At 41.8% G+C, this 24,747-nt stretch overlaps 1 protein-coding gene across 1 annotated transcript in view; it reads left to right on the forward strand.

Moving 5' to 3' along the window:
• The window catches only part of ABCA13 (ATP binding cassette subfamily A member 13), a 2,470,580-nt gene that overhangs the window by 239,284 nt on the left and 2,206,549 nt on the right, over positions 1-24,747 (forward strand). Inside the window, exon 9 of the mRNA XM_078686273.1 lies at positions 1,710-1,804. Coding sequence (XP_078542399.1) covers positions 1,710-1,804 — 95 coding nt within the window. The remainder of the gene's footprint in view (positions 1-1,709; positions 1,805-24,747) is intronic.

A 24,747-nucleotide genomic window follows, 5' to 3' on the forward strand; every position in this document is an offset into this window, starting at 1 on the left:
CACCATTTACCCACTCCTTTTTCAACACTTTCACGGGTGGAGAACCCTTCAGAACACAGCCCGTAGGTCGCCCAGGCACGCTTGCTACGCCTCACCACTTTTAAATAACATTAACCTCCCCTGAACACACCAGCAGTGGTCACAGGTTTATGCCAAAGGAAATTCCCTCAATGGCACAAAGAATAACAAGGTAAAATAAATAGGGAGATACCAGGTTTGAAATTGAAAGTCGAATGAAGGTATAATAATATAATAGTGAATATTATTCTTTCACTGATTGGTATCTTATTCATTATTAATATAGTTCTACTACTGGCAGTGCACCAGATTCCAAGATCAACATTTTTTGAGGTGCTATTTGAAATTGGAATTCTGGAGAATTGTAGACTATATTAGTGGAGACTGATTTAGAATGTACTTGTTAAAATTATCTTTTTAATATTGAAAGTGCATCGGATTCGTGGATAGGGGTCTACATTTTTGACATGATTCAAATCATTTGAACTGCATCTCAGTTCTTAAAATTCAGGAAATCCGACATAAACATTTTCTAAATTGTGTCTAAAAACACTAATTTTTTCATGTTCTTCTTTATGGCTCTCAGTCATCTACTCATTTGGTCTCAAGTACCTAAAATAATAGAGCAGTTCTTGCATCCTGCCACCTGTATACTAACATGAAAAATCACATCTCAAAAACAATTTTGGATTACACCTATAGTTTTAAAGGTCTGGTGTATAACAACCTGTATTATTATCCAGGGAATGAGCCCCCTCCCAGGTTGGTATGGAGCTTTGTAGCTACATTATCAGTCAACATATACTTGTGCGGTACCACTTGGATATTGCTGAAACAGTCACCATGCCATTTAATAGTCAGTAGATTAAGACCAAATCAGTCATAATATCGTGAAAAGCAATATGTCTTCCCTAATGAGTATGCATTTTGACATTCTTATTATAACGAAGCACTTAGGGGCCAAATTCGACGTCCTTGGACCGATCAACCTCTGGTCAGCGGTCTCGACCACCTCATTAGGATGCAACCGAACACTGTTCGGTCACATTCCTTTAGTTCCCTATGGGAGCATGCATTACGGCCATAAACTGGCCAATAATGCATGCTCCCATAGGTGCCTGCCACGGGTGCAGGGATCAACAGGGAGGCACCATAGATGCCCACCTTGGCCCCCAACCAGAGGCAGTGCACCCAAGGGGGCCCTGCTGTGGGACCCCAAACACGCTTTCAGGCATGGTTTCCATGTTGGAAACCTTGCATCATAATCCCATGGGTGGAAAGGCCCACCCTGTGGTATTACGAGCTGGTTCCGACTGGCCAATGGGTTCTTTGTCACCGTCGGAAGCCAGCCAGAATGGCCGCCCGCTTTAGTTTTTGACCGCCAGCATTATAATGCGGCGGTCAGAGAGTAAACAGAGAGGCCGATTATGATGCGGCCCTGTAGGCTCTGACCCTCAGAGTCTTTACGGGCCGCATCATAATCTGCCCCATAGTTTAAACTCAGGGAAATGCATAACAAATTTAGAGAAATGGTTTTTCTGCAAAAAAGATGCCTTTCCAAATAAATGTATATACCTTGGTTGTTTTGATTCTGGAAGCATGAACATGTTCTCATCAAATGCCATTTGTCACTGTTGATACATATTTTTAACAGATTGCATCAAATTAACAAATATATTCTTTATCAACAGTATGTCAAGGAAAGCTAAGGATGCATTTTTTACTTTTCTGCAACAAACGTTTAATTTCAAATCAAATGAAAACATGTTTACACAAACACATCAAGGTAAGTCATCTATGTTTACATGTTTTATGAGATTTGAGCAATAACTATAACAATCACTTCAGAAACATGGAATTAGCATGCATGTGCATGCGTTTCATAAATATGCTTGTCTTTCCAGATCAAAGTTGATGTGAAATACAACACACTGTAATTATAAAATGTCACAACCAATTTTAGGCACCTTCTCCTAACAATTTGTCTGCACCTACTAACCATTTGTTAAAAAATGTTGGGCTTGATTTATAGTCTGGTGGACACAGTCACAAACATGGTAGCTATCCCATTCTAGGGACGGACTGGGAACCTAAAGCAGCCTTGGCAATTTTGACTGACCACCCGCTGCTGCTTTTGATCCTGGGGGCCGATATAACAGCACCGCTGCAAAACCAGCCCTGAGTAACAAAAATGGACCCCACTGCTGTAAAATCGCCCCCCAGCCTTCCAAACTCATGGGGAAACGTCCGATGCCCACTACAGCCAGTCCGGCCCTGTCCTATCCTCCTAACTGCAGATTATATTCAATGGCTCTTGTAATAAATAAGGGGTACTGGATATCTGCCAAGTTTTTCATTGAGTAACCCATCCGCTAAACTCTAAATCAGGCCCTTGGTACGTAAAATAAGAGCAGTTCTGCCATCCTGCATTTGAACTTTCATCAGTAGTGGAAATTAATTGAAATTGTTGAAAATCTTCACAAATTTAAGCTACAGGACATTATTAACTTTTGAGAAAATGCAGATATTATTCTTAGGTACCATTTGGCAATAGCTGTATAGTATTAAATTACATACATTTGTGGTATTAAGTTTTCAGCTTTTCAAAAAAAGTCTTCTGGGCTGAGTTAAAATTCGGTGGATGGAATAGTCTCTGGCGAGATGGCGGAAGACATTACTTCTGATATCCCAAGGTTACTCCATTTCCCAAATTCAGAGTTGTCCTCCGGCGCAGCAGACAACTTTGCATATCAGAAGGAACCACTACCATGGTTGAAAGGTACCACCACCATGGTGGTTCCTTTCAATGTACAAAATGTTTGGTGTAAATTTGCCATTGGTTTTGATGGACGTATAGAAAACTAAAAGATTTTGTTTTTTAAAAACAAACTCCCAAAAAGAAGTTTATTATTGACTAACAAACGAATGAACCCCACACCCTTGGATTTTTCTCCCATGGTTTGGAGTTAATTATTATGGTTTTCCTGTCCCTCACCCCGAAGTGACGAACTGGAATTTTTTTTAAAAAAGACTATACACTGCCTACCTTAAAAAGTGTGAATGGTATGGCCTTCCTCTAATGCTGCCTTCACTGTCGGGCCATAGAAGGAAGATTTCCATCGGTGGGACCGGTGGGGGCTCCATCAACAGTAATCTGACAGATTGAGAGGCTCTAAATAAGGCAGACAGGCCGATGCTGTAGCGTACAAGGTACCCCCTTGTGTCTTTGGACAGAGTATGCTGTCAGCCAAACTCTAAATCAGGGCCTATATTGTCAGCAAATAATTTAAATTTAGCCCCCATATAGAATAGGGGGTTTAATCTTCTCAAATAATCGTATTGAGACTGCTATTTGTGAGAAAGGTTTTTTTTGCGTGCTCAACAAAATGTTTTGTGGACTGAAGCCACTAGTTTTTTAACGCTGTAAACTTGGGCACTGCTGTTCAGTTACCAGTTTATGGGCCCTGACCACCAAACATGGTAAAATTGGCTTACTCCTAATTGGTAAATTTAACTTCACAGTAAGTCTATATTATATGGTACACAAATTAGTTCTATAACAAAGTTAAATGTCATCTGCGGACTGGTGCTCATGTTATGCTGTCCACTATGCTGACAAAGGAAAAATGGCTTCAGGCCTATTTCTGTACCCTGACTCCAACTGCATTTAAACCTGCAGGGCAACCCCTCTAAAATCCCTTTTGACAACCGAGAACCCAACTTTTAAATAATATTAAATACTTTTAAGCATTGCATAAGCCACTCCTATGGAGCCCTTGTTGCTCACAAGTTAGGATGCCCAGATTTAAAATGTAAAATATAATATTACCCTGCACCAACAATTGCTATTCATCATAATTCTGCTTACCCTGACTTAGGATAAGCTACTAGCCCATTTACAACCTTATTGTGATGTGTATAAAAATCCAATTCAGCAGTGTAGTGAGGTTTTTAATAAATATTTAGGAAAAGTGACTTTTAAAAAGCTGGACCTTGGATGTTTGACCCTCCAGTCAGATAATTAGCATTAACCTGTAGGCATGTTACATAGGGCCCTGCCAGTGCTTTCCCATAACAAAGTATTAAAGCTGCTCCCAGAGAAGAACAAATAGCTTAGGCCTTTGGGTAGGAAGACCTGGGTGTGTGGTATGTGATACATATCAGCTCAGGAAGGGCAGCTGGGTAGGGTTCCAGAATGTCATTACCTTGAAAGGGATATGGGTGAGGTCTGTCCATTCAAGAGAAGTCTTTTGTGATGTGGGCTCTCTGTAGCCGGTTTGGCTCCACCCTTGTGAGAGTTGGTCTTGTACCAGAACCAGTTTGGTGTAGTTGAGGTGTAGGGGACTGCTCTTTTCCCTAAAACACCCTTGACTGGCACACAAACTCCCTCATGAGCAGAACGATTTGTTGTGTACCCCCTAGGAGTACCCCAGGACCTGTGTGTTTTGGATGACCTAGACTGGGAGCTTGGTGTCCCAACCTCTTCTGGACATCCCCACAGGATATGTCAGCCGTTAGACCAGTAATTTGCCTTAACGTACCTAGCCTAGATCTGTATATGTAGCATGTATAAGAGTGTGTATATATGTAGCCAAGAAACCCCTAGGGATGAACTAGCTCCCTCACCTGATGGTTGAGGACGAAGGACCCTCATATCTGCTTCAAGGATGAAAGCCCGCAAGGGCTGTCAGACCACTGCGCGGCGAAGATACAGCATGCAGGACCTCGTGTCAGCTTGGAAGGAATTCTCCTCTGATTTGTAGGGGGGACCGAGGGTCTTTTATACTAAAGTGGTCACTCCACGATTTTTTCCAAACAAATGCGATCATGTACAGCTGGCTGTTGGCCAAGGATGAAAAAAGTGGTGACCCGTACACAGAATAATTATACCTGCCTGAGGACATGTTTATGTACTTCAGCTACACTGATTATGACACAGTACCAAGAGCCTGGTGTCGAAGAGACAGGAGCAAGCTACTAGGCAAAAGGTCACCTGTTTACAATCGTTATTGTCGCGTGGATGGGACAATGTATGGAGAAAGGGGTATACATGACAGGGCTATTCTAAAAGACATGACAGATTCTGCTATATTAGATTTGCCCCAGCTTAATGCACTGTGGCATAGTTTGCAAGCAGGCAAAGAGGATGTGTTGCAAAAGTGGAATGATTTGGCCTTGGAAACTTTTTCCTCATTGGTTAAGAGTTACCCCTACCCTCTGGCAAATAAATGAGTGGCAGCTAACCTAAGGGTCATGAGAACACCGTTGTGACCTGAACAAGACCCTGCTGGTTGCCTGTGCTGGAGTGCGTCCTGACCCCTAAATGCTATCCCTGTCTTTGTGGATGCACAGAAGTGACCATGAATAGATGTTTAAGAAAGTATGAAATGTTTAAACTTCCAAAACCTTTGAAGCTGCCTGCAGCTGAACCTCAAGGAAACAGTGGCTGATTTCCAAAAGACTACATTGAATACAGCTGCAAGCATCCCCGTTGGGGGAATTGTGAGCTCATTTAAAAGTAAACTCTGAAGGTAGAAATCTTCACTGGTCAAAGGTGCAAAAAGTATTTCCTGGCTCAAGGATTTTAAAGAAATTCAAAATTCTCCTATTCTAAGCTTTCATCAACAAAACCAAAATCCAGAGGCTATTTGCCTTTAAGATGATTGCAGCAGATATTGCCTGCAACTTTGCCCCACTGGAGGTTTTTGACTACCATTTCAGAGACTTAGAGACAGAACGTATACCATGCATTGTAAAACACATATGAAATGTGTATTTACCAGTTATAAACTGCTCAATTTCCAAACATTGGCTGATTTTTTAGCTTTCTAGTTCACTAATGGGGGCACTTTTATTTGGGTCCCAGTCCCATCCTGCATTTGAAAATTTAAAACGCAGAAGGTGTACATGCATTTTTAGGAGTCAACGACACATAGTAATTTTGTAGCGTATCTTCTTAGCTGAATTCCTAAAGCGCTGTCCTGAAACATTATATTTTGGTGTATTTCCCCCACCCTTGAATCCCTGGTACTGGCACATGATTGATTCAGGCAGTTGAGCCATAATGAATGAATCCGATTTAGAAACGTTTGGAAATGGATTTAAAATATCGATACGTCTTCTAGTCAGATTGTAAATAAATCTCTCCATCTTCTTGTCTTTTGAATAACATTTATTTATGATTTATTACTGTGGGATAAATTAGTTAGTTATCCTCCTTCGGCTTTGCAACGTGAGCTGAAAAAATAGCATCTTATTTATTTAAAAGATATGTTAGAAGATATATGTTTTGCAAAAATGTATTTCGTTTGTTTTTTGTATTTGGCATGTTTTAAAGGTGTGTATTGGGCTCTGGTACACTTCCATGTTTAGTTCATGCTAAAGATAACAACTAAATAAAGAAATAAAGAAATCAGTAAACGGTGAATATCCGTTCTAATGTTTATGGCAATAGTACCGGTCATTGATGACTATGTCTCGGTTTTCACTGTCTGCCCTTTTTGCATATGACGCAGCCATTTTTATGATATCACCCTGAGGTATATTTACAGGCACTTAGCACCACTGGAGCATCACTGTTTTTGATTCTCCGATATCGCTCCATGCAAGCCCATATTTACAAGGCTTTCCTAAGCCACTTTGTCTGGCTGAACAAAGCCTTGTAAATATGGCCCTCTGCAACACGTTTTTCTGCAGTAAAGGGGCGTGCAATGGGTGTTGCTGTGGGTGTTCACCCATGGCTTTTTGACTCTGCTCCGGATTTACAAGGAGCTGTAATCTGAGGCAGAGCCAGAAACTTTCAAGAGGAGACATTAATGCAGCGCAACAAGGAGAAATACTTTTATCTAATTTTTTGTTCTTTCTATGTGTGTTGCTGCTGCATTCTACAGCACACATAGAAGGAGCAAAACACCATCAATGATTATATTTGTGCATTCCTGCACAAACACAATCATCCTTGCAATGCAGGCACCTTTACTCCATGGTGCAAGGGTGCATGCGTTGGTGCTAGGCAGCTTTTTTAGCACCTGCGCAAGGGTGAGCACAGGGATGCGCCGTATTCTTGTTAATACGATGCATTCCTGTGTTTTGAAAATGTCGCAGATCGGCACAGCAAAACTGCTTGCGACACCGTGCAGCTCCATTTTCATATAAAACTGCCCCTATGTGTTTAGTTTTTGTTGTAATATGTGTCAAATACTTCCTTATTCCTGTGTTGACACATTTGTTCTCTCATTCCTTGGCACTTCTTTTATCTTATTTGATACTTGTTGCTCCTTCGTTGGTGCTGAAGTTGCCTTTCCACAAAAGTGAGCTCAAGCATGACTACTCTCAAAAGAGACACGTATTTAAATCCGCCATTATATCACATAAAAAGATACAGATGTATGACGTTACAACGCAGGCTATTACAACGCCTGCCTTTACAACGCGGTTTTTACATCGCATACCATTACAACGCATAGCGCTTTTGGGTGTTGGATAGTGAATAGTTTAATTTACTATTCCAACTCCAGTCCCCGTGGACACTAGGGAAGGTTATTGGATAGTAAATTAACCTATTCCCTATCCTAGAGCGTCCCCCAGCGCAATGCACTGTAATAGTTTGCGTTGTAATGACCGCGTTGTAATGGTAGTGCGTTGTAAAAGTTTCGTTATAAGTGATGTTTACCAAAGATACCGCTTACTTTTCGATTTTTTTTTTTACATTGGGTTGAGTTTACCTTTACTTATGTTTCTGAAACGTTTTATACACGTTATTGTCAAGTCGCCTTTTCCTCCCTTTACCACCTTTCACAGTATCTTATGCGTAATGTCAGCAGCATTTCATTAAATAGGGTAGTGGGAATACTATAGGAAATGAAACACTTTGGCGGTTTTATAAAGGAATCGTCAGTTAATTCTGTATGTATTTAAGTAGAGGTGGGCAACGTTTTAAAGTTCGCCGATGAAGTTGTGCAAAATTGACAATAAATATACCTTACCCTATACGCGAAGTCATCCGAGTTTGACAACTTTACTCACCTTGTTTGCACAGATTTCTAAATAACTAAAGGTTTATGTGGGAGAAAAAAACGACCCAAGTGTGCGACGCTCCGAAGGTTATTCCTCCACAACTTTAATACGTTATTTTTTAAAACCTATCAATATTAAAAAAATCAGCAAATATTTAAAAAAAACACAGCAAGAAACATTTTTGCAGAGAGTAGATTTCCAGGAATGAAAGTCCACAAAAACACTTTTGGCATGAGTATTTACTTGCAACAAAAGTTGCAGTGCGAAACTTTTAATGTCAAGATGAGAATTAGATGTGGAAAAAATGTACGGGGCATAATGTAGATTCCCAATAAAAATCTTCCCTCCCACCTTTTATTGATTACAAATGCCAGACTACATGCTTCGTCATTAGGTGTGTTTCTACATTCAGGGACATAAACTTTCCTTGAACCGTTCCAGAGAACTAAAACAAAAATATGCTGTGATTAACCAAACTGTGATAAAAAATACACACAGTCTGAATTTACTCGAATAGAAAAGAAAAACTTTATTGCAAGATTTAAAAAAAACCTTTGCTGGGAACAAAAGATAATGGGCCAGATGTAAGTAATTCTATTTTACCACTTCTTAAATACCGAATCATACCGATTCGGTATTTAAGAAGTGGTAAAATAGAGGGGGGGGGGGATGTAGGTAATACAGACTCGGTAAATACCGAATCGTTAAGATTCGGTATTTACCGATTCTGTAAATACCGATTCGGTAATGCCCATTGATTCCTATGGGCATTGAAGCCCATAGGAATCAATGGGCATTACCGAATCGGTATTTACAGAATCGGTAAATACCGATTTCAGCAAGGGTGCGGGGGGTGTCACTTTGACACCCTCTAGCACCCCAAATACAGGCATGTGTGCCATGTGGCACACAGACATGCCCTAAGGGCATGTCTGTCTGTCACATGGCATAGGTGTGCATGCACAACTGGATTCGGTATTTTACCACCCAATTGGATTGGGTGGTAAAATACCGATTCTGAAAGGCCTTTGGGACTCAGAAGAGTCCCACCTACATCTGGAAATTACCGAATCAGTAAAAATACTGATTCAGTATTTTACAGATTCGGTACATTTACCGATTCGGTAAAATGATGCCCCTACATCTCAATCACCAAATACCGGTCGGTAACGCCCGAATTCGGCCGTTACCGACCGGTATTTGGGCTCCTACATCTGGCCCAAAATGTTTTGCTACTTATTAAATTGATAAAAGTATAGATAAAAACGTAAGACTTATTGTAATTAGTAAAAATAAGACACTGGTAACAATGATAAAAGAGTGCCCAGCCCTCCACATGTATAAGTTCTCTTGTTTGTGCCCTGCTTCGCAGGTACCTTTGAAAGCAATCCCTTCAAAATAATAGTGACCAAGATTATGTGTTGCAGACTAAAGGTGTCCAGCCTGTGCGCGCCGCCCTTTATTTATGTTCACGGGATTTCGTATGTCAGGGTTCACCCAGCGCACAAATTCTCATTATTATGTAGGTCCATGGATCTATGCCTCTAGCTGAGGTAGCGATCGGCATATCCCTTAAGTTGACTTAAGACCTTAAGTTGTCTGACCACATCCGACAGGGCCACGGAATGCGGTCCGACTGGCATTGTAATCAGGTCCTAGGTTCCCAAGTCCTGTGTTGGCTGTCAGCAATATTTTTCTCATGTTGCTGGCAGCCAATGAGAACACTCTCTCGTGCTAGAGTCTTGACTTCAGAAGGAGGAATTTGGCGCAACGGAAAAAAGTTTGCTGTGCCAATCAGAGTGCAAATGTTTTCAACTAGCCCTCCAGCGAGTCTCAAGAGATTCTTGTGGACCCAACCATCCAGATGTACAAACATCTTGGAACCCTAATGTTTTAAAAACTACCAGACAGATTTACACCACAAAAGCACAATCTGTGAACCAGGATCTAGCATCCTGCCAACTTTGGTGTAATTCCGTTCAACAATTTTTGTAATAGCTCTGGCTAAAGAAGTCTATAGAAAATGCATGACAAATTCATGTTTTGGGAACCTTATTTTTTTTGGCCCCTGTCCCGGGCTCACTATGTCACTGGATTCAAGCTAGCCTGACTGATGTGGGGTGTTGCCCCGAAATTGGTCCCAGGATGCATGTTTCTGGTCCAGGGAGGACTTGGATTGGCAGTACTGGCTGGACTGTGACTTTTTGAATGTGTGAGGGGGAGAGGTTTTGGCTGAGTGAGTGGGTGTGTGTGTCTGTAAATGGCTGTATTGGTGTGTATGTGGGTGTGTAAGTAGGTGAGTGAGTGCCTGGGTGGGTCTGTGAGTGCCTGTGTAAGTGGTTCTCTGTGTCTGTGTGAGTGACTATATGGGTGTGTTAGTGGGTGTATGGATGTGTGAGTGGTTGTGTGGGTGTGTGAGAGGGGGTATATGTGGTTTTTAATTAGGAGTCTGAATCAAAGGATCCACAACAGATTTCTCACACGAGTGGCGTGTGAGTGACTGTATGGGTGTGTGAGTGTGAATGATTTTCTGGGTGCCTGAGTGGGTGTGTGAGTGGCTGTATGGGTGTATGAGTGGGTGTGTGATTAGTTGTGTGGGTATGTGAGTGTGTGAGAGGTGGGTGTATGAGAAGCCTGGGCGGAGTTCACAGAGTTGCGCTATGCAGAACTCCGTAAAGTGGCAAAAAAACTCTACACCACGCGGAGCTCCAAAAGCGGCAAAGTTCCATAGAAAAATGCCTTTCGCGGTGATTGTACAGTGTGGATTCTTGTCCGCACTGTGCAATCATCGCGAATGGCACCTTGCACAGTGCAAGCGGTCCCTTTTTCCCCTTTTCTGCCACTCAAGTAGATTTTTACTCGAGCGGCAGCTTTCTCAACGCGAACAAGCAGTGTCTCATCGCGAGCAGTCGGAAGCATACACGACCACTCGCAATGAGAAACCTGACCACCCCAGGTTGAGAAATCTCACCGGGATGTTTACTTTCTGCGCTCGCCAGCTTGATGTTGATCATCGCGAATGAGGAATTATCTCGCCTGGAGGTTGATTTTCCTCGCTCGTGATCGGCAACTTGACTTTGACAATCGCGAGCGAACTCCGAGAGCTCCGCGTAGAGTGTAGGAAACTCCGTAAAATCCACGAGTGGAGCATAGTTCACCGCCCAGCGTCAGTGTATGAGTGGGTGTGTAATGGCTATGTGGGTCTCTTAGTGGTGTTTGAGTAGCTGTTTGGTTGAGTAAGTTGGTGTGTCAATGGTTTTGCTGTATGGCTTTGTGAGTGGCTGTGTGGGTCTGTGAGTGGCTGTGCAAGTGGCTGTATGAGTGGATACATGGCTGTGTGAGTGGATGTGTAAGTGCCAGTGTTGGTCTGTGAGTGGGTGTGTGAGTAGTTATCTGGGTCTCTGAGTGGATATGTTAGTAACTGTATGGGTGTGTGAGAGGGTTTTTGAGTAACTGTATGGGTGTGTGAGTGGGAGTATGGATGTATGGATGTTTGACTAGGTGTATGAGTAGTTGTGCGGGGGTATGAGAGAGTGTTCTAGTGGGTCTGTGAGTGGGTCAATGTGTTTTTTTAATTGGGATCTGGATCCTCAGGTCTGCCACTGATTTACACGGGGGCCATGCTGGGCACTGCAGTTGATCCATGGATCCTTGTGATTGCAAAAAAAAACATTTTTTTCACAATTTCTTCTCCATGAGGAGTACCTCACAGACCCCTTCATCAGTCCCATGGGGTTACGATACCTCTATCCTAACCCTTTTTGTTTGCTGTTTGTTTGTACTTTATTTCCTCCCCGGGAAAGGTTTCCCAAGGGATAGAATAGCAGCCACAACTTTACTTTCAGGTTATGGCCAGTCAATCGTGACATTGCTGTTGCCTCGTGGATCAGCAGGTCCTCCTCGGTGGATCCGCGTCTTTAGGTATACATGAATCTTTCTTCTTTATTAACTCCAAAACTACTGAACATATTTGCACCAAATTACTAAAGCACACTTTCTGCACCAAGATCTAGCTGTCTGCCAAATTTGGCTCAGTTCTGTTCAGCGGTTCAGGCTGTAGTAATGTCTTCAATCCATATGGGAAATTGCATGGGGAAAATTCATTTTGGGACCCCCTTTTTCTTGGCTCTGCTTGACAAACCACCTTGAGTCTTTCCAGACAGCAGCTGAAGTAACTGGCAAACTAGTTTTGAAAATTTGGGGGAGATTTGTCAAACGGTGGCAAAGCTAGAAGCAAATAAAAATACATGTCCTTGTCGAAAATGGGTCCTAACTATAACTATCTACTGGCAACCGTCAGTAGGTGGTTACAGTTAGGACCTTGTTTCCATAAGAAAATAGTTTTTGGGTTTGCTTAAAACTTGGGGGTGCCGTTTGATGAATCTTCACAAACTTTTCCCAAAACAGTGACCCACTTTGTCTAGCTCTACATGAAAAGTTTCAGAGTGATCCGTCAAGTGGGGACCCAGAAAATCATTGGTCAAAAAGTCAGCGTGTCAAATGCATTTTCTCATAGGGATTTTGAACATGACTACAGCCAAAACTGCTGGACAGATTTACACCAAATATGGCATAGACGTAGCTCTTCATCCAGAAAGAGCCCTTTTAGTGTTGTGTGTGTTAAATCTGACCCTAACTAAAGTCCCTGTCACCTTTGTTTTTTGTGAATTTCTAAGACTTTTAAAAATTGCATTTCCTAATTATAACAGTCTTTTGGTTTCTTCAGTGAATATATACATGTCAAATGTTAAAATATTTATAGAGTGCATGGCTGTCCCAGAAAAGGTACGTCCCAGCGCTAAAAGCTGCAAGGTAGAGTAGGTAGGCAGAAGCAACTAATGATCGGAGAACAGCCCTTCTAAAGGCCCAGAGGTTAGAAATACTTCAGGTGGGAAAAGGCAGGGAGTTCCAAAGGGCGGGCACGATCACCTGAAACGAGCGCCCTAAGGCTCTGGCTCTGCATACCCGGGGCACCCGGGCCAGATGTAGGTCCGTTGAGTGCAAGGCACAGGTGGGTGAGTAAGGGAGGCACAGATCACTGAGAATGGGAGGGCAGAGGCCCAAAAGAATCTTATGGGTGATGCAAATAACGTTAAAGTGAATTTCTTGCTCTATTGGCAGCCGGTGTAGCCAGGGGAGGAGGCCAGAGACACTGCGGTGCTTAGGTGGCGTGAACAAAGTGTGGGCTTGGCATTCTAGGCGCACTGGAGACTTTGGATCTCTGACTTATTAGAGCCAAGGAGTAGTGTGTCATCTGACAGGTGTGAGAATCAACCAGTCCTAAAATAGGCTTTAGGCCCCGTAACAGTCCAAAGCAGGTGCCTGCTACTGATTTGGCATGGGCGTCAAAGGAGAGGGTGTTATCCACCGAGACACCCAGTTTCTTTACAATAGGTTTAGGCAGGGGGGGGTGCACCAAGCTTGGGCGGTCACCAATGGCTACCCCAAAGGTTGAGGTCTCTCCCTAAAAGAAGGATTTCGGATTTAGAGGAGTTCAATTGAAGTCAATTGAATATATCTGAGGTATTACTACATCTGCATACATATACACAAAGAATATCCCGAAGTCTAGAGAAGGGAATACGTGTGATCACAGACTAAGACTCAAAGAGAATGTCTAAAAATATACAAAAATTGTATGGATTCCCATCACTCACCGGATGTATGACATTACAACGCATGCATTTACATCGCATGCCTTTACAACGTAAGTATTACAACGCAGTCCATTACAACGCATAGTGCTTTGGGGTGCTGGATAGTGAATAGTCTAATTTACTATTCCAACTCCAGTCCCCGTGGACACTAGGGAAGGTTATTGGATAGTAAATTAACCTATTCCCTATCCTAGAGCGCCCCCCAGAGCAATGCGTTGTAATAGTTTGCGTTGTAAAAGTTGCGTTGTAAAGGTTGTGCGTTTGAAAAGTTTCGTTGTAAAGGCTGTTCACCCACTCACCATTCCAGGTGACATGCTTCATCATATGGGTCTCCTTTAACAGGGCTGCGACTCCACCCTAATAATGGAGGAGCCCAAGAATGTTTTCAATTTCAACAAACCAGATGTGAGCAAATGTAAATAAAGAATGTATGGGAAGGTGCAGTGCTATAAGTGAAGTGAAATATAAAATTGAGGCGTAGTAAGACCCAGAAATGTATTATTGTCTACTACATTCAGTGGTTAAAAACAGTGCAAAGAGACAGTTTCACCAGATAGCTGTCTACAATTATACAATTGTATAATTGTAGACTTTGCACTGTTTTTAACCATTGAACGTAGTAGACAATAATACATTTCTGGGTCGTACTACGCCTCAATTTTATTTTATTTATATGTGTATATGTATGCTTTGTTTGGGGCTACATATCCTGTTAAGTCTTTAAACTTTGGCCTCTGACCCTACCTAAATTTTCCTGTGTTATATTACTACATCTGCGCCTAGAGCATTACTGAGAACAGTACCAAGAGCTTACCTGAGATTTCACACATTCATTGGAGGGAGGAACTTGCCATGCACTTCCTGTTAAGTGATACCTCCAGCAAATCATGGTTGGGTGTCCTCTCCAATTGCTTTGTTCTGGTGTCTCTGCTGTTGTGTTCACCTAGAGGGGTGTTCTGCGACTAGCTGGGAGCATGGCATGTAAATGGTGGTGGTGTAATTACAGAATTAAGTGCGGCATGACATTTTGGCAAACCTGAGCTTCTTCTTTGCTTGCCAAATGATGTCCATGAATTCAAGGGAGAAACATAATAAAGTGCCCTTTCAAGATGGTGGTCTGTCCATATCCAGATTCCTAATCCAAGACGTCATAGAAAGCTTTCCTGTTATGTTGAGTCCTAATTGAATCATATATAAAGGAGGTGATCACAAGAGGAAGACGTGTTGTAGCAAATTCGTTCTTGTCTTTTTAGTCAAGATCCTACTATATCTGTCCCTGATTTGGTCTTCTACAGTTGGAACATTTACTAGATTCTATTTTGGGATTTATATATGACTGTAATTTTTTGCCATGATGATCACTTCATTAATCATCTTCCTCTTCAATCAAGAGCTAAAAGATTGCCAAAGAGTTTTATTACCCTTTGTATTCTTTTCCTAGTAATTGGACCCTCATAAGAAGACATATGATACCTTTCACGCACATTTTCGGTTTAGGATTGCACTGTGGCTACTTGATGGAGTTGTCCTTTACTCAGGCAATCAACAATGGGACTGAACAAATCTTACATCCAGGCCTTGATAGGTCTTTCTTTTGGGAAATGTCTGTCATTAAACTAGGCTTTCTCCACTAGTGATTGATTAACCTGTTTGAGTTCTGTTTTTCAAATTTTCTAGTGTAGAGAATCCTAATAGATGTTTGGAAAAGAGAAATGTCATGAAATTATTGCTTTTTTGACTAAAAGATTAGACCGGTTGTTCGTAACATACCTATTTGTACTAAATAGCACAAATAGATTATGTGACTAGCAATATTTTTTCGGATGGCAGTATATGAATAAGAAATCCTTCGTCTTTGGACTACCTGAGAAATAGATTGCAGGATGATTCTGCTCCTCAATTTATACAAAAATCAAAATGTTGCATTATTGCAGCAAAACGGCAATTCATTTGCCAGAAAGCCCCACCCTTAGGCTATTTTAGATTGCAAGTTTTCTAATTTTGACTTAGAATTTAGAACCTCTCAACTTTAAGGAAGCAAGTAATTTGTAAACTCTATTAGCAGTTACCTATAGTAAAATAAAGAGGATTTTGAGAACAACCAGCTTCTCCGGAATATCGATTCTCTATAGCGCAGACAATCTTGAACCTAAAGGTGGAGAAGGTCTTTATAAATCTTTTTTAAAACGTATCTCAGAATTTGAAGTAAAATATATTTTCATCATCTGCTGTATGTCAAATCCAGGGATAATATATTCACTTTAGAATTGGCATTCATTTGTAAAACGATTAATATCCAGTGACCCTATTTTACCTAGACCAACATAATATTCAGAGACTTTACCATTTTCCATCAAATGCTGAATCAGAAATAATAATATACTTTAAAAGGTAATGTGTGGTAAACAATGGCCAAGAGTTTGACCCTGACGAATGGATATTATGTTTTCTTTTTATAATCTCACACAATGGTTCAATGCACAAGGCGAATAGTATTGGACGAGTCTTCTATAGAGCTCCCCGAATTTGATTTTTGAAGCATATTTATTATAAATGATGGAAACAGATGATGACTTATATATAGCTTTAATATTTTTTTTGTTTGGATTTTTATAAAGCACTCCTCCTCTTGGTGACTACTTTAAAACTCTGGGCAGGACACTGAGAGTCACTTTCATTGCAATCATATTGAACAGATCGTGGGGGCTGCTCAAGGCCTTACTTGTTGCTTACTTGTTGCTAAGGGATGAGCTAGTCCAATCTGCGGAAGAGTCTTACTGTGAACTTGGTGATGATAATAAATGAATGTAAGAAAACACTTTCAAAGCATCTTTTACAAAAGGAAGGCTCATGGAGTTAAATGCAGACCATAGGGCAGTGCAGTGATATTTGGGAGAAAGAATCCCGTCAAAGCAGACACAATCTTCCATTATTTACCATCAGGAAATTGAGTATTCTTACATTTTTAACACAAATCGCAGCAATTATGTACAGAGGTCAAAGACAAATGATCGTTCACACCAGATAGTTTTTTATCTTACAATAGTGATGGAACAGTAAATTAGAATCTATTTGAATGCAAAGGTAAGTAAATGCCTCTCATTTTTTGCACTTCACTTTTCACTTCTCCCCCGCCCCAGTTGTACTCCTGCTAGGATCTGATTCATGCTGGACTTCATTGATCAATACAGCATTGCAAACCCCACGCCATTCACTAAGATCCTCTTGCAGTTTGTCATCCCTATGGCTTAGCTTCATATGAACTTCTTCCTCCAGAGTCCATTTGCATATGTCCCTATTCAATGCCTTTATATCCAGGGCACCCAGTCCCATCCAAGATTTAGCCACCTCGCGCTTAGCCAGCACCAACAGTAACTGCAACAGCTTGTATGCCATTTTGCACTTCTTGGGTTGTTTGATGTGGCCCTATATTCATTGTAATGGCCCTTCTCCAATGTGGAGCCAGTGCTTTTCAGCACCGTCTCCGTGACCTGGGACCAGAACTGTCTCACCCTGGGACATCTCCATGCTAAGTGTAGAAAAATCCGCCCCTACCTCATCACACCTTGGATAAGCATCTGGGCAGGTTGGAGTAATTCGATGAAGTTTCACTGGTGTTATGTAGGTGTAGTGTAAGACATTGTAATGTACCAATTTAAATCGCGCATTACAGGATACTGTGTAGGTTAGGGTACTCATGGCTGACCATGTCTTGTCACCCAGGGGCTTGGATAAGTCTGCGTACCTGTATAGGAGGGAAATCAGTTTGCACCCAGAGCCACAGGTAAGCAAAATATCTAGGGTGTGAGATGTCTGCGGTATATCAGGGTATGTGGGCAAGGTTGCTTTGGCAATTTCTATCAGACCAGCTTGATGTGGATAGAGCCCTTGACCCAGCGCATATCCCCACATGCCTGCTCATATGTAATGAACGTTTCACCCGGGTATAGATCAGCTAACACTTCACAGCCAACTGTCCTCCATGTCTGAAATGACATATGTGCAATAATTTCCCGCACTTGAGCAAGTACCCCTATGGGATGCTCCCTATGAAATGGCCTATACCGATACTGATTAACAAAGAGTTTGCCACCAGAGCAAAGAAAGTTTATCCGAGCTGGGATGTGCTTATAAGTAGCTTTTTATTAGAATATCTTAGTCAAAAAAACACAGGGGTATATTTGTATTAATCATATACATTTAGAACAAGAGCAACACTTTTACATACACTAAATGCAATACGGACAAAGAACCAGTGAGTTTTAAAATTCAACATGCATGCCAAAGTCAGTCATATCACAGTCATACCTTACCATTCATACACAGAAAACATACAAATACAAATACACACACGATTAAATAAATGATAAATAATCGTGTGATGTATTAGGTCTGCTGCAGTCTATACAATTATGTATACAATAATATTTACAAGTGTAAATCAAAAATGAATCAGAAAAATCAAATATCAAATTGAAATATATACAGCAATTTTTTTGTAAACCAGTAATGTGTCACTGTGTTCACACTAAAGGACAAAACCTATGAAAGGGAAGCAGACACTGAACATGGAACGGCCTACGCGTTTCAAATCCCCGAGGTTTGGCAGGGATTTTCGTCAGGGCCAGGTCATTCTAAGAAAAAAGAGAGAAAAAGAATTCTATCGTGTGTATCTAAAAAACTATTATAATAAAATATCAAGGTGCTCTAAAGCATTACCACCCAAGGAGCCTTCTGCTTACCACTATGGAGAGTATCCAGGGAAGGAGTAAAACCTGTGTGATGAAAAGAACAACATGCAAGGGGCTACATGAGTAAGGTGGAAAATACACAGCGAATGAAGCTTGCCATTGTCCAGAAAAAAGTTTACCTTGACGATATCTTGTGGTGTTGCAAGTTCAAGTAGGAAGGGGGCCTGTAACAGAGCAGCGTTCGTTTAGTATGGCGGGACCGGGTGCGGTGCTCATGAATAAAATATGAGGCTGTGGATTGCTTACCGGATGATCGTAGCAAAATGCGTCCTTGAACAGGGACAGTACGTGCAAAAAATCCAACAAATTTTTGGGAAAAACGGCCTCTGTTAAAGAAGAAAAACGAAAGGCTTGTTTATTCCATGCGCCGGTCTAGTATAGGCATGTTTATCAAACGTCCCGATCCTGCTCAGGCTTACCGGTATGAAGCTCCGTCGGTCTCGATGAATCGGCGTCCCCTGTGGCACTATTCTCCCGCGCATGCGTGGAGTGTGTGGTAACTTGCAAGGCTGCTCAATAAATGCCGCGCTGGTGCGCATGCGTGAAACAGAGACAAGCCTTCTCGTGATGTGGTGTTGATTGCGCATGTGTAGCGTCCTGTAGATCGAATGTATAACCTTATAGCATGATGAAATTCCTGGATTAAAGTTTATATATCTCTGAGATCTCATTTAATCCTTTGACAGCTGTGTCAAATTTTACAATTAAATAAGCTTCCCTTTTGGATAGTTGCAGCTCCATATCTCCTCCTCGTGCATCTTTTTCGACACGCGAGATCACAGTCCATTTAAGATCACTAAGCAAGTGTTTACAACGTTTCCAGTGGTTAACCAATGGGGCAGTGTCGATCCCATTTTTTATTCTGGATTTATGTTGGGTGATTCGAGTCCGAATTTCCTGATTAGTTTTTCCGATGTAGAGTAACCCGCACGGACAGGTAATGCCATATACGACGTATTTGGTTCTACAGTTGCTGAAACTGTCGTGTTTCCATGATATCCCATGATGTTGAAAAAGGGATCCCTCGATGGTCAATTCGCAGCAGAGGCAAGTGCCACATTTGTGATGGCCTGTGATGGGTGGTAATCCCATCATCTGTCTTAGCGATGGTTGTTTATCTTTTTTAGTTCCTGCTCTGATCACATGGTTGGCCACGCTGCTCTCCTTTTTGAATGCGAATAACGGTGGAGCTTGCAGGCTAGTGTCCAAGTTTTTTACAAGGTGCCAATTTTGTAGAATGATTTTTTTGAGATTATTGGCATTTGGACAGTAGGTGGTTACACAGACTTGCCTATTGGAAGCAGATTTGTTTTTCCTTTCGAGGAGGCTTTCTCTCGGGGTCCATCTGGCCCTCTTCATGGAATTTCGGACAAGTTTTTTGGGGTATCCCCTGTCACATAATTTGGATACAAGGTTTTCAGCATGGTGTTTGTAGTCCTCCTGTAATGAGCAGTTTCTACGAATTCGCAGAAATTGCCCATAGGGCAAATTTTCCTTTAGGCTTCGCGGGTGATTACTTGAAAACAGTAATGCTTTATTCCTGTCGGTAGGTTTAGTGAAGAGAGATGTTGCTAACGTATCTTCTAACGGAAACACTTCGACATCCAGAAAAGAAATTTTCTCAGCTGAGTATGATATACTGAATTGTATGTCTGATGTTCTATTGTTAAGCCAGTTGAAAAATGATGTTAAACTTTCTTCTCCCCCAGTCCAAATCATGAAGACATCGTCTATAAAACGCCACCATGTGGTGATGTGTTCTTTAAAAGGATTGTTGTTATGAATGTACTTTTCTTCATAGAGTGACATAAAAAGTACTGCCAACTCCGGCGCAAAGGGACAACCCATGGCCACCCCCTTTGTTTGGAGGTAGAAGTCGTTTCCGAAACTGAAATAGTTCTTTTTTAAGGCGAAGGATGCCAATTCTACAAGAAATTTTGTAGGTACCTGGACGGGTCTAGGTCGTAGGTCCAGGAAGTATTCCAAAACTACCACAGCCTCATCCTGTGGTATTTGTGTGTAGAGCTGGGTAACATCCAATGTTACAAGTAGATCTTTTTCTTTCTCAAACTTAATGCCATCCAACTTAGTGATGAAATCTGTTGTGTCTTTTAAATAAGAGACAACTAAGTCCATGAATTGTTTTAGAAAACAGTCGACATGGACTTAGTTGTCTCTTATTTAAAAGACACAACAGATTTCATCACTAAGTTGGATGGCATTAAATTTGAGAAAGAAAAAGATCTACTTGTAACATTGGATGTTACCCAGCTCTACACACAAATACCACAGGATGAGGCTGTGGTAGTTTTGGAATACTTCCTGGACCTACGACCTAGACCCGTCCAGGTACCTACAAAATTTCTTGTAGAATTGGCATCCTTCGCCTTAAAAAAGAACTATTTCAGTTTCGGAAACAACTTCTACCTCCAAACAAAGGGGGTGGCCATGGGTTGTCCCTTTGCGCCGGAGTTGGCAGTACTTTTTATGTCACTCTATGAAGAAAAGTACATTCATAACAACAATCCTTTTAAAGAACACATCGGCGTTTTATAGACGATGTCTTCATGATTTGGACTGGGGGAGAAGAAAGTTTAACATCATTTTTCAACTGGCTTAACAATAGAACATCAGACATACAATTCAGTATATCATACTCAGCTGAGAAAATTTCTTTTCTGGATGTCGAAGTGTTTCCGTTAGAAGGTACGTTAGCAACATCTCTCTTCACTAAACCTACCGACAGGAATAAAGCATTACTGTTTTCAAGTAATCACCCGCGAAGCTTAAAGGAAAATTTGCCCTATGGGCAATTTCTGCGAATTCGTAGAAACTGCTCATTACAGGAGGACTACAAATACCATGCTGAAAACCTTGTATCCAAATTATGTGACAGGGGATACCCCAAAAAACGTGTCCGAAATTCCATGAAGAGGGCCAGATGGACCCCGAGAGAAAGCCTCCTCGAAAGGAAAAACAAATCTGCTTCCAATAGGCAAGTCTGTGTAACCACCTACTGTCCAAATGCCAATAATCTCAAAAAAATCATTCTACAAAATTGGCACCTTGTAAAAAACTTGGACACTAGCCTGCAAGCTCCACCATGTGATCAGAGCAGGAACTAAAAAAGATAAACAACCATCGCTAAAACAGATGATGGGATTACCACCCATCACAGGCCATCACAAATGTGGCACTTGCCTCTGCTGCGAATTGACCATCGAGGGATGCCTTTTTCAACATCATGGGATATCATGGAAACACGACCGTTTCAGCAACTGTAGAACCAAATACGTCGTATATGGCATTACCTGTCCGTGCGGGTTACTCTACATCGGAAAAACTAATCAGGAAATTCGGACTCGAATCACCCAACATAAATCCAGAATAAAAAATGGGATCGACACTGCCCCATTGGTTAACCACTGGAAACGTTGTAAACACTTGCTTAGTGATCTTAAATGGACTGTGATCTCGCGTGTCGAAAAAGATGCACGAGGAGGAGATATGGAGCTACAACTATCCAAAAGGGAAGCTTATTTAATTGTAAAATTTGACACAGCTGTCAAAGGATTAAATGAGATCTCAGAGATATATAAACTTTAATCCAGGAATTTCATCATGCTATAAGGTTATACATTCGATCTACAGGACGCTACACATGCGCAATCAACACCACATCACGAGAAGCCTTCCCGGCTTGTCTCTGTTTCACGCATGCGCACCAGCGCGGCATTTATTGAGCAGCCTTGCAAGTTACCACACACTCCACGCATGCGCGGGAGAATAGTGCCACAGGGGACGCCGATTCATCGAGACCGACGGAGCTTCATACCGGTAAGCCTGAGCAGGATCGGGACGTTTGATAAACATGCCTATACTAGACCGGCGCATGGAATAAACGAGCCTTTCGTTTTTCTTCTTTAACAGAGGCCGTTTTTCCCAAAAATTTGTTGGATTTTTTGCACGTACTGTCCCTGTTCAAGGACGCATTTTGCTACGATCATCCGGTAAGCAATCCACAGCCTCATATTTTATTCATGAGCACCGCACCCGGTCTCGCCATACTAAACGAACGCTGCTCTGTTACAGGCCCCCTTCCTACTTGAACTTGCAACACCACAAGATATCGTCAAGGTAAACTTTTTTCTGGACAATGGCAAGCTTCATTCGCTGTGTATTTTCCACCTTACTCATGTAGCCCCTTGCATGTTGTTCTTTTCATCACACAGGTTTTGCTCCTTCCCTGGATACTCTCCATAGTGGTAAGCAGAAGGCTCCTTGGGTGGTAATGCTTTAGAGCACCTTGATATTTTATTATAATAGTTTTTTAGATACACACAATAGAATTCTTTTTCTCTCTTTTTTCTTAGAATGACCTGGCCCTGACGAAAATCCCTGCCAAACCTCGGGGATTTGAAACGCGTAGGCCGTCCATGTTCAGTGTCTGCTTCCCTTTCATAGGTTTTGTCCTTTAGTGTGAACACAGTGACATATTACTGGTTTACAAAAAAATTGCTGTATATATTTCAATTTGATATTTGATTTTTCTGATTCATTTTTGATTTACACTTGTAAATATTATTGTATACATAATTGTATAGACTGCAGCAGACCTAATACATCACACGATTATTTATCATTTATTTAATCGTGTGTGTATTTGTATTTGTATGTTTTCTGTGTATGAATGGTAAGGTATGATTGTGATATGACTGACTTTGGCATGCATGTTGAATTTTAAAACTCACTGGTTCTTTGTCCGTATTGCATTTAGTGTATGTAAAAGTGTTGCTCTTGTTCTAAATGTATATGATTAATACAAATATACCCCTGTGTTTTTTTGACTAAGATATTCTAATAAAAAGCTACTTATAAGCACATCCCAGCTCGGATAAACTTTCTTTGCTCTGGTGGCAAACTCTTTGTTAATCAGTATCGGTATAGGCAATTGTTCTTTGTTGATTTATAATTGTGGCTCAGCCTTGCTGATTAAGAGCCAACCCTATTTGTTCCTAGACCCTATGAAATGGGGCACGTTGCAGGACCATCTCCACATATTGATGACAGATACTCGCATTGTGACGATCTATGTTGGGAATATCATCTGAGACCCGCCTACCCTGCATCAGCGCCTCCGGGAGTTTATCCGGTTGAACCCATCCCACGGGCAGTCTTTTCTCTCAATTGTCATCTAATCAAAGAGACGCGTGCTGTAAGTGCGCTGCATAATAATTTAAATCCAGTTTGGTCAGTGAACCCACAGCCACCCTACTGTGACGTCCTGCCAACTGCAATGTCACAAGTCCAAAGTTCAGTTGCTAAAAAATCCTTTTGGGAACTGGGCATAGTGAATTTTGTAGTATGCACAGGTAGTGTGGGAGCATCACCATTTTGGACACTGCCAGTCTGCCCATCAATTAAAGTGGCAACGAATTCCAAAATATCAGCGAACGCCACAGCACAGCCATGACCCTGTCCACATTAAAGGTACATCATCTGTGCATCTTCAAGCGCCACCTGCACACCCAGGTATCAAATAGGTGCCCGTTCGCACAGTAAGCCAAGATCAGGAAGACTCTCCATGCAAGCCAGCGGAAAGTGCAGGGATTTGTATTAATTGAGACACAGTCCAGAGAATTCCCCAAGTCCCCCAGGTCCTGCAGCAGCCTGGGTAATGCTACGTGAGGTGAGGCTTGGTAAAAAAGGACATCAGCTTCACACAGAGATATTACATGTGATGTTTCACCTATCTGGATTTCCCACTGCTCAAGGACTCCCGGCACCCACACTGCCAGCAGCTTGATAGCACAGAGCAGCAGCAAGAGAGAGGCACCCTCTAGTGACCACCCCTCCAATTGAGTCAGGTCAATGCGGTTCTGCGCACATGGCTCGGTGTGGAGTATTTTAACCCACTGACAAAACCGTGGCCTAAACCCCACTTCCCTCAGCACTTCCAACAGGTACCCCCAATCGAGTGAGTGAAAGGCTTTTTCAAGGTCTATTGACACCAAAACCGGTTCCTGGTCTCTGTGTTTTACCTCGTGCATAATGTCCATTAAACGTCGTAAATTCATGCCTGTATGACCACCTTGTATAAAAACCACACTGGTCCTCATGAATCAGTTGGGGCATGTGTGGGGCTTGTCGTGTTGTCAACAGTTTACTTACTATTTTGACATCTTAGTTTATCATAGTAAGCTGGTTGTATGCAGCTGGATCCAGGCCATGCCATCCCGGTTTTAAAGCAAACATATTTCTCGCTCTCTCTCATGGAGGGGGGTAACATGCCTTATTCAAAAGAC

The sequence above is a fragment of the Lissotriton helveticus genome, chromosome 4_1 (genome assembly GCF_964261635.1).
Source record: "Lissotriton helveticus chromosome 4_1, aLisHel1.1, whole genome shotgun sequence".
Lineage (NCBI taxonomy): Eukaryota > Metazoa > Chordata > Amphibia > Caudata > Salamandridae > Lissotriton > Lissotriton helveticus.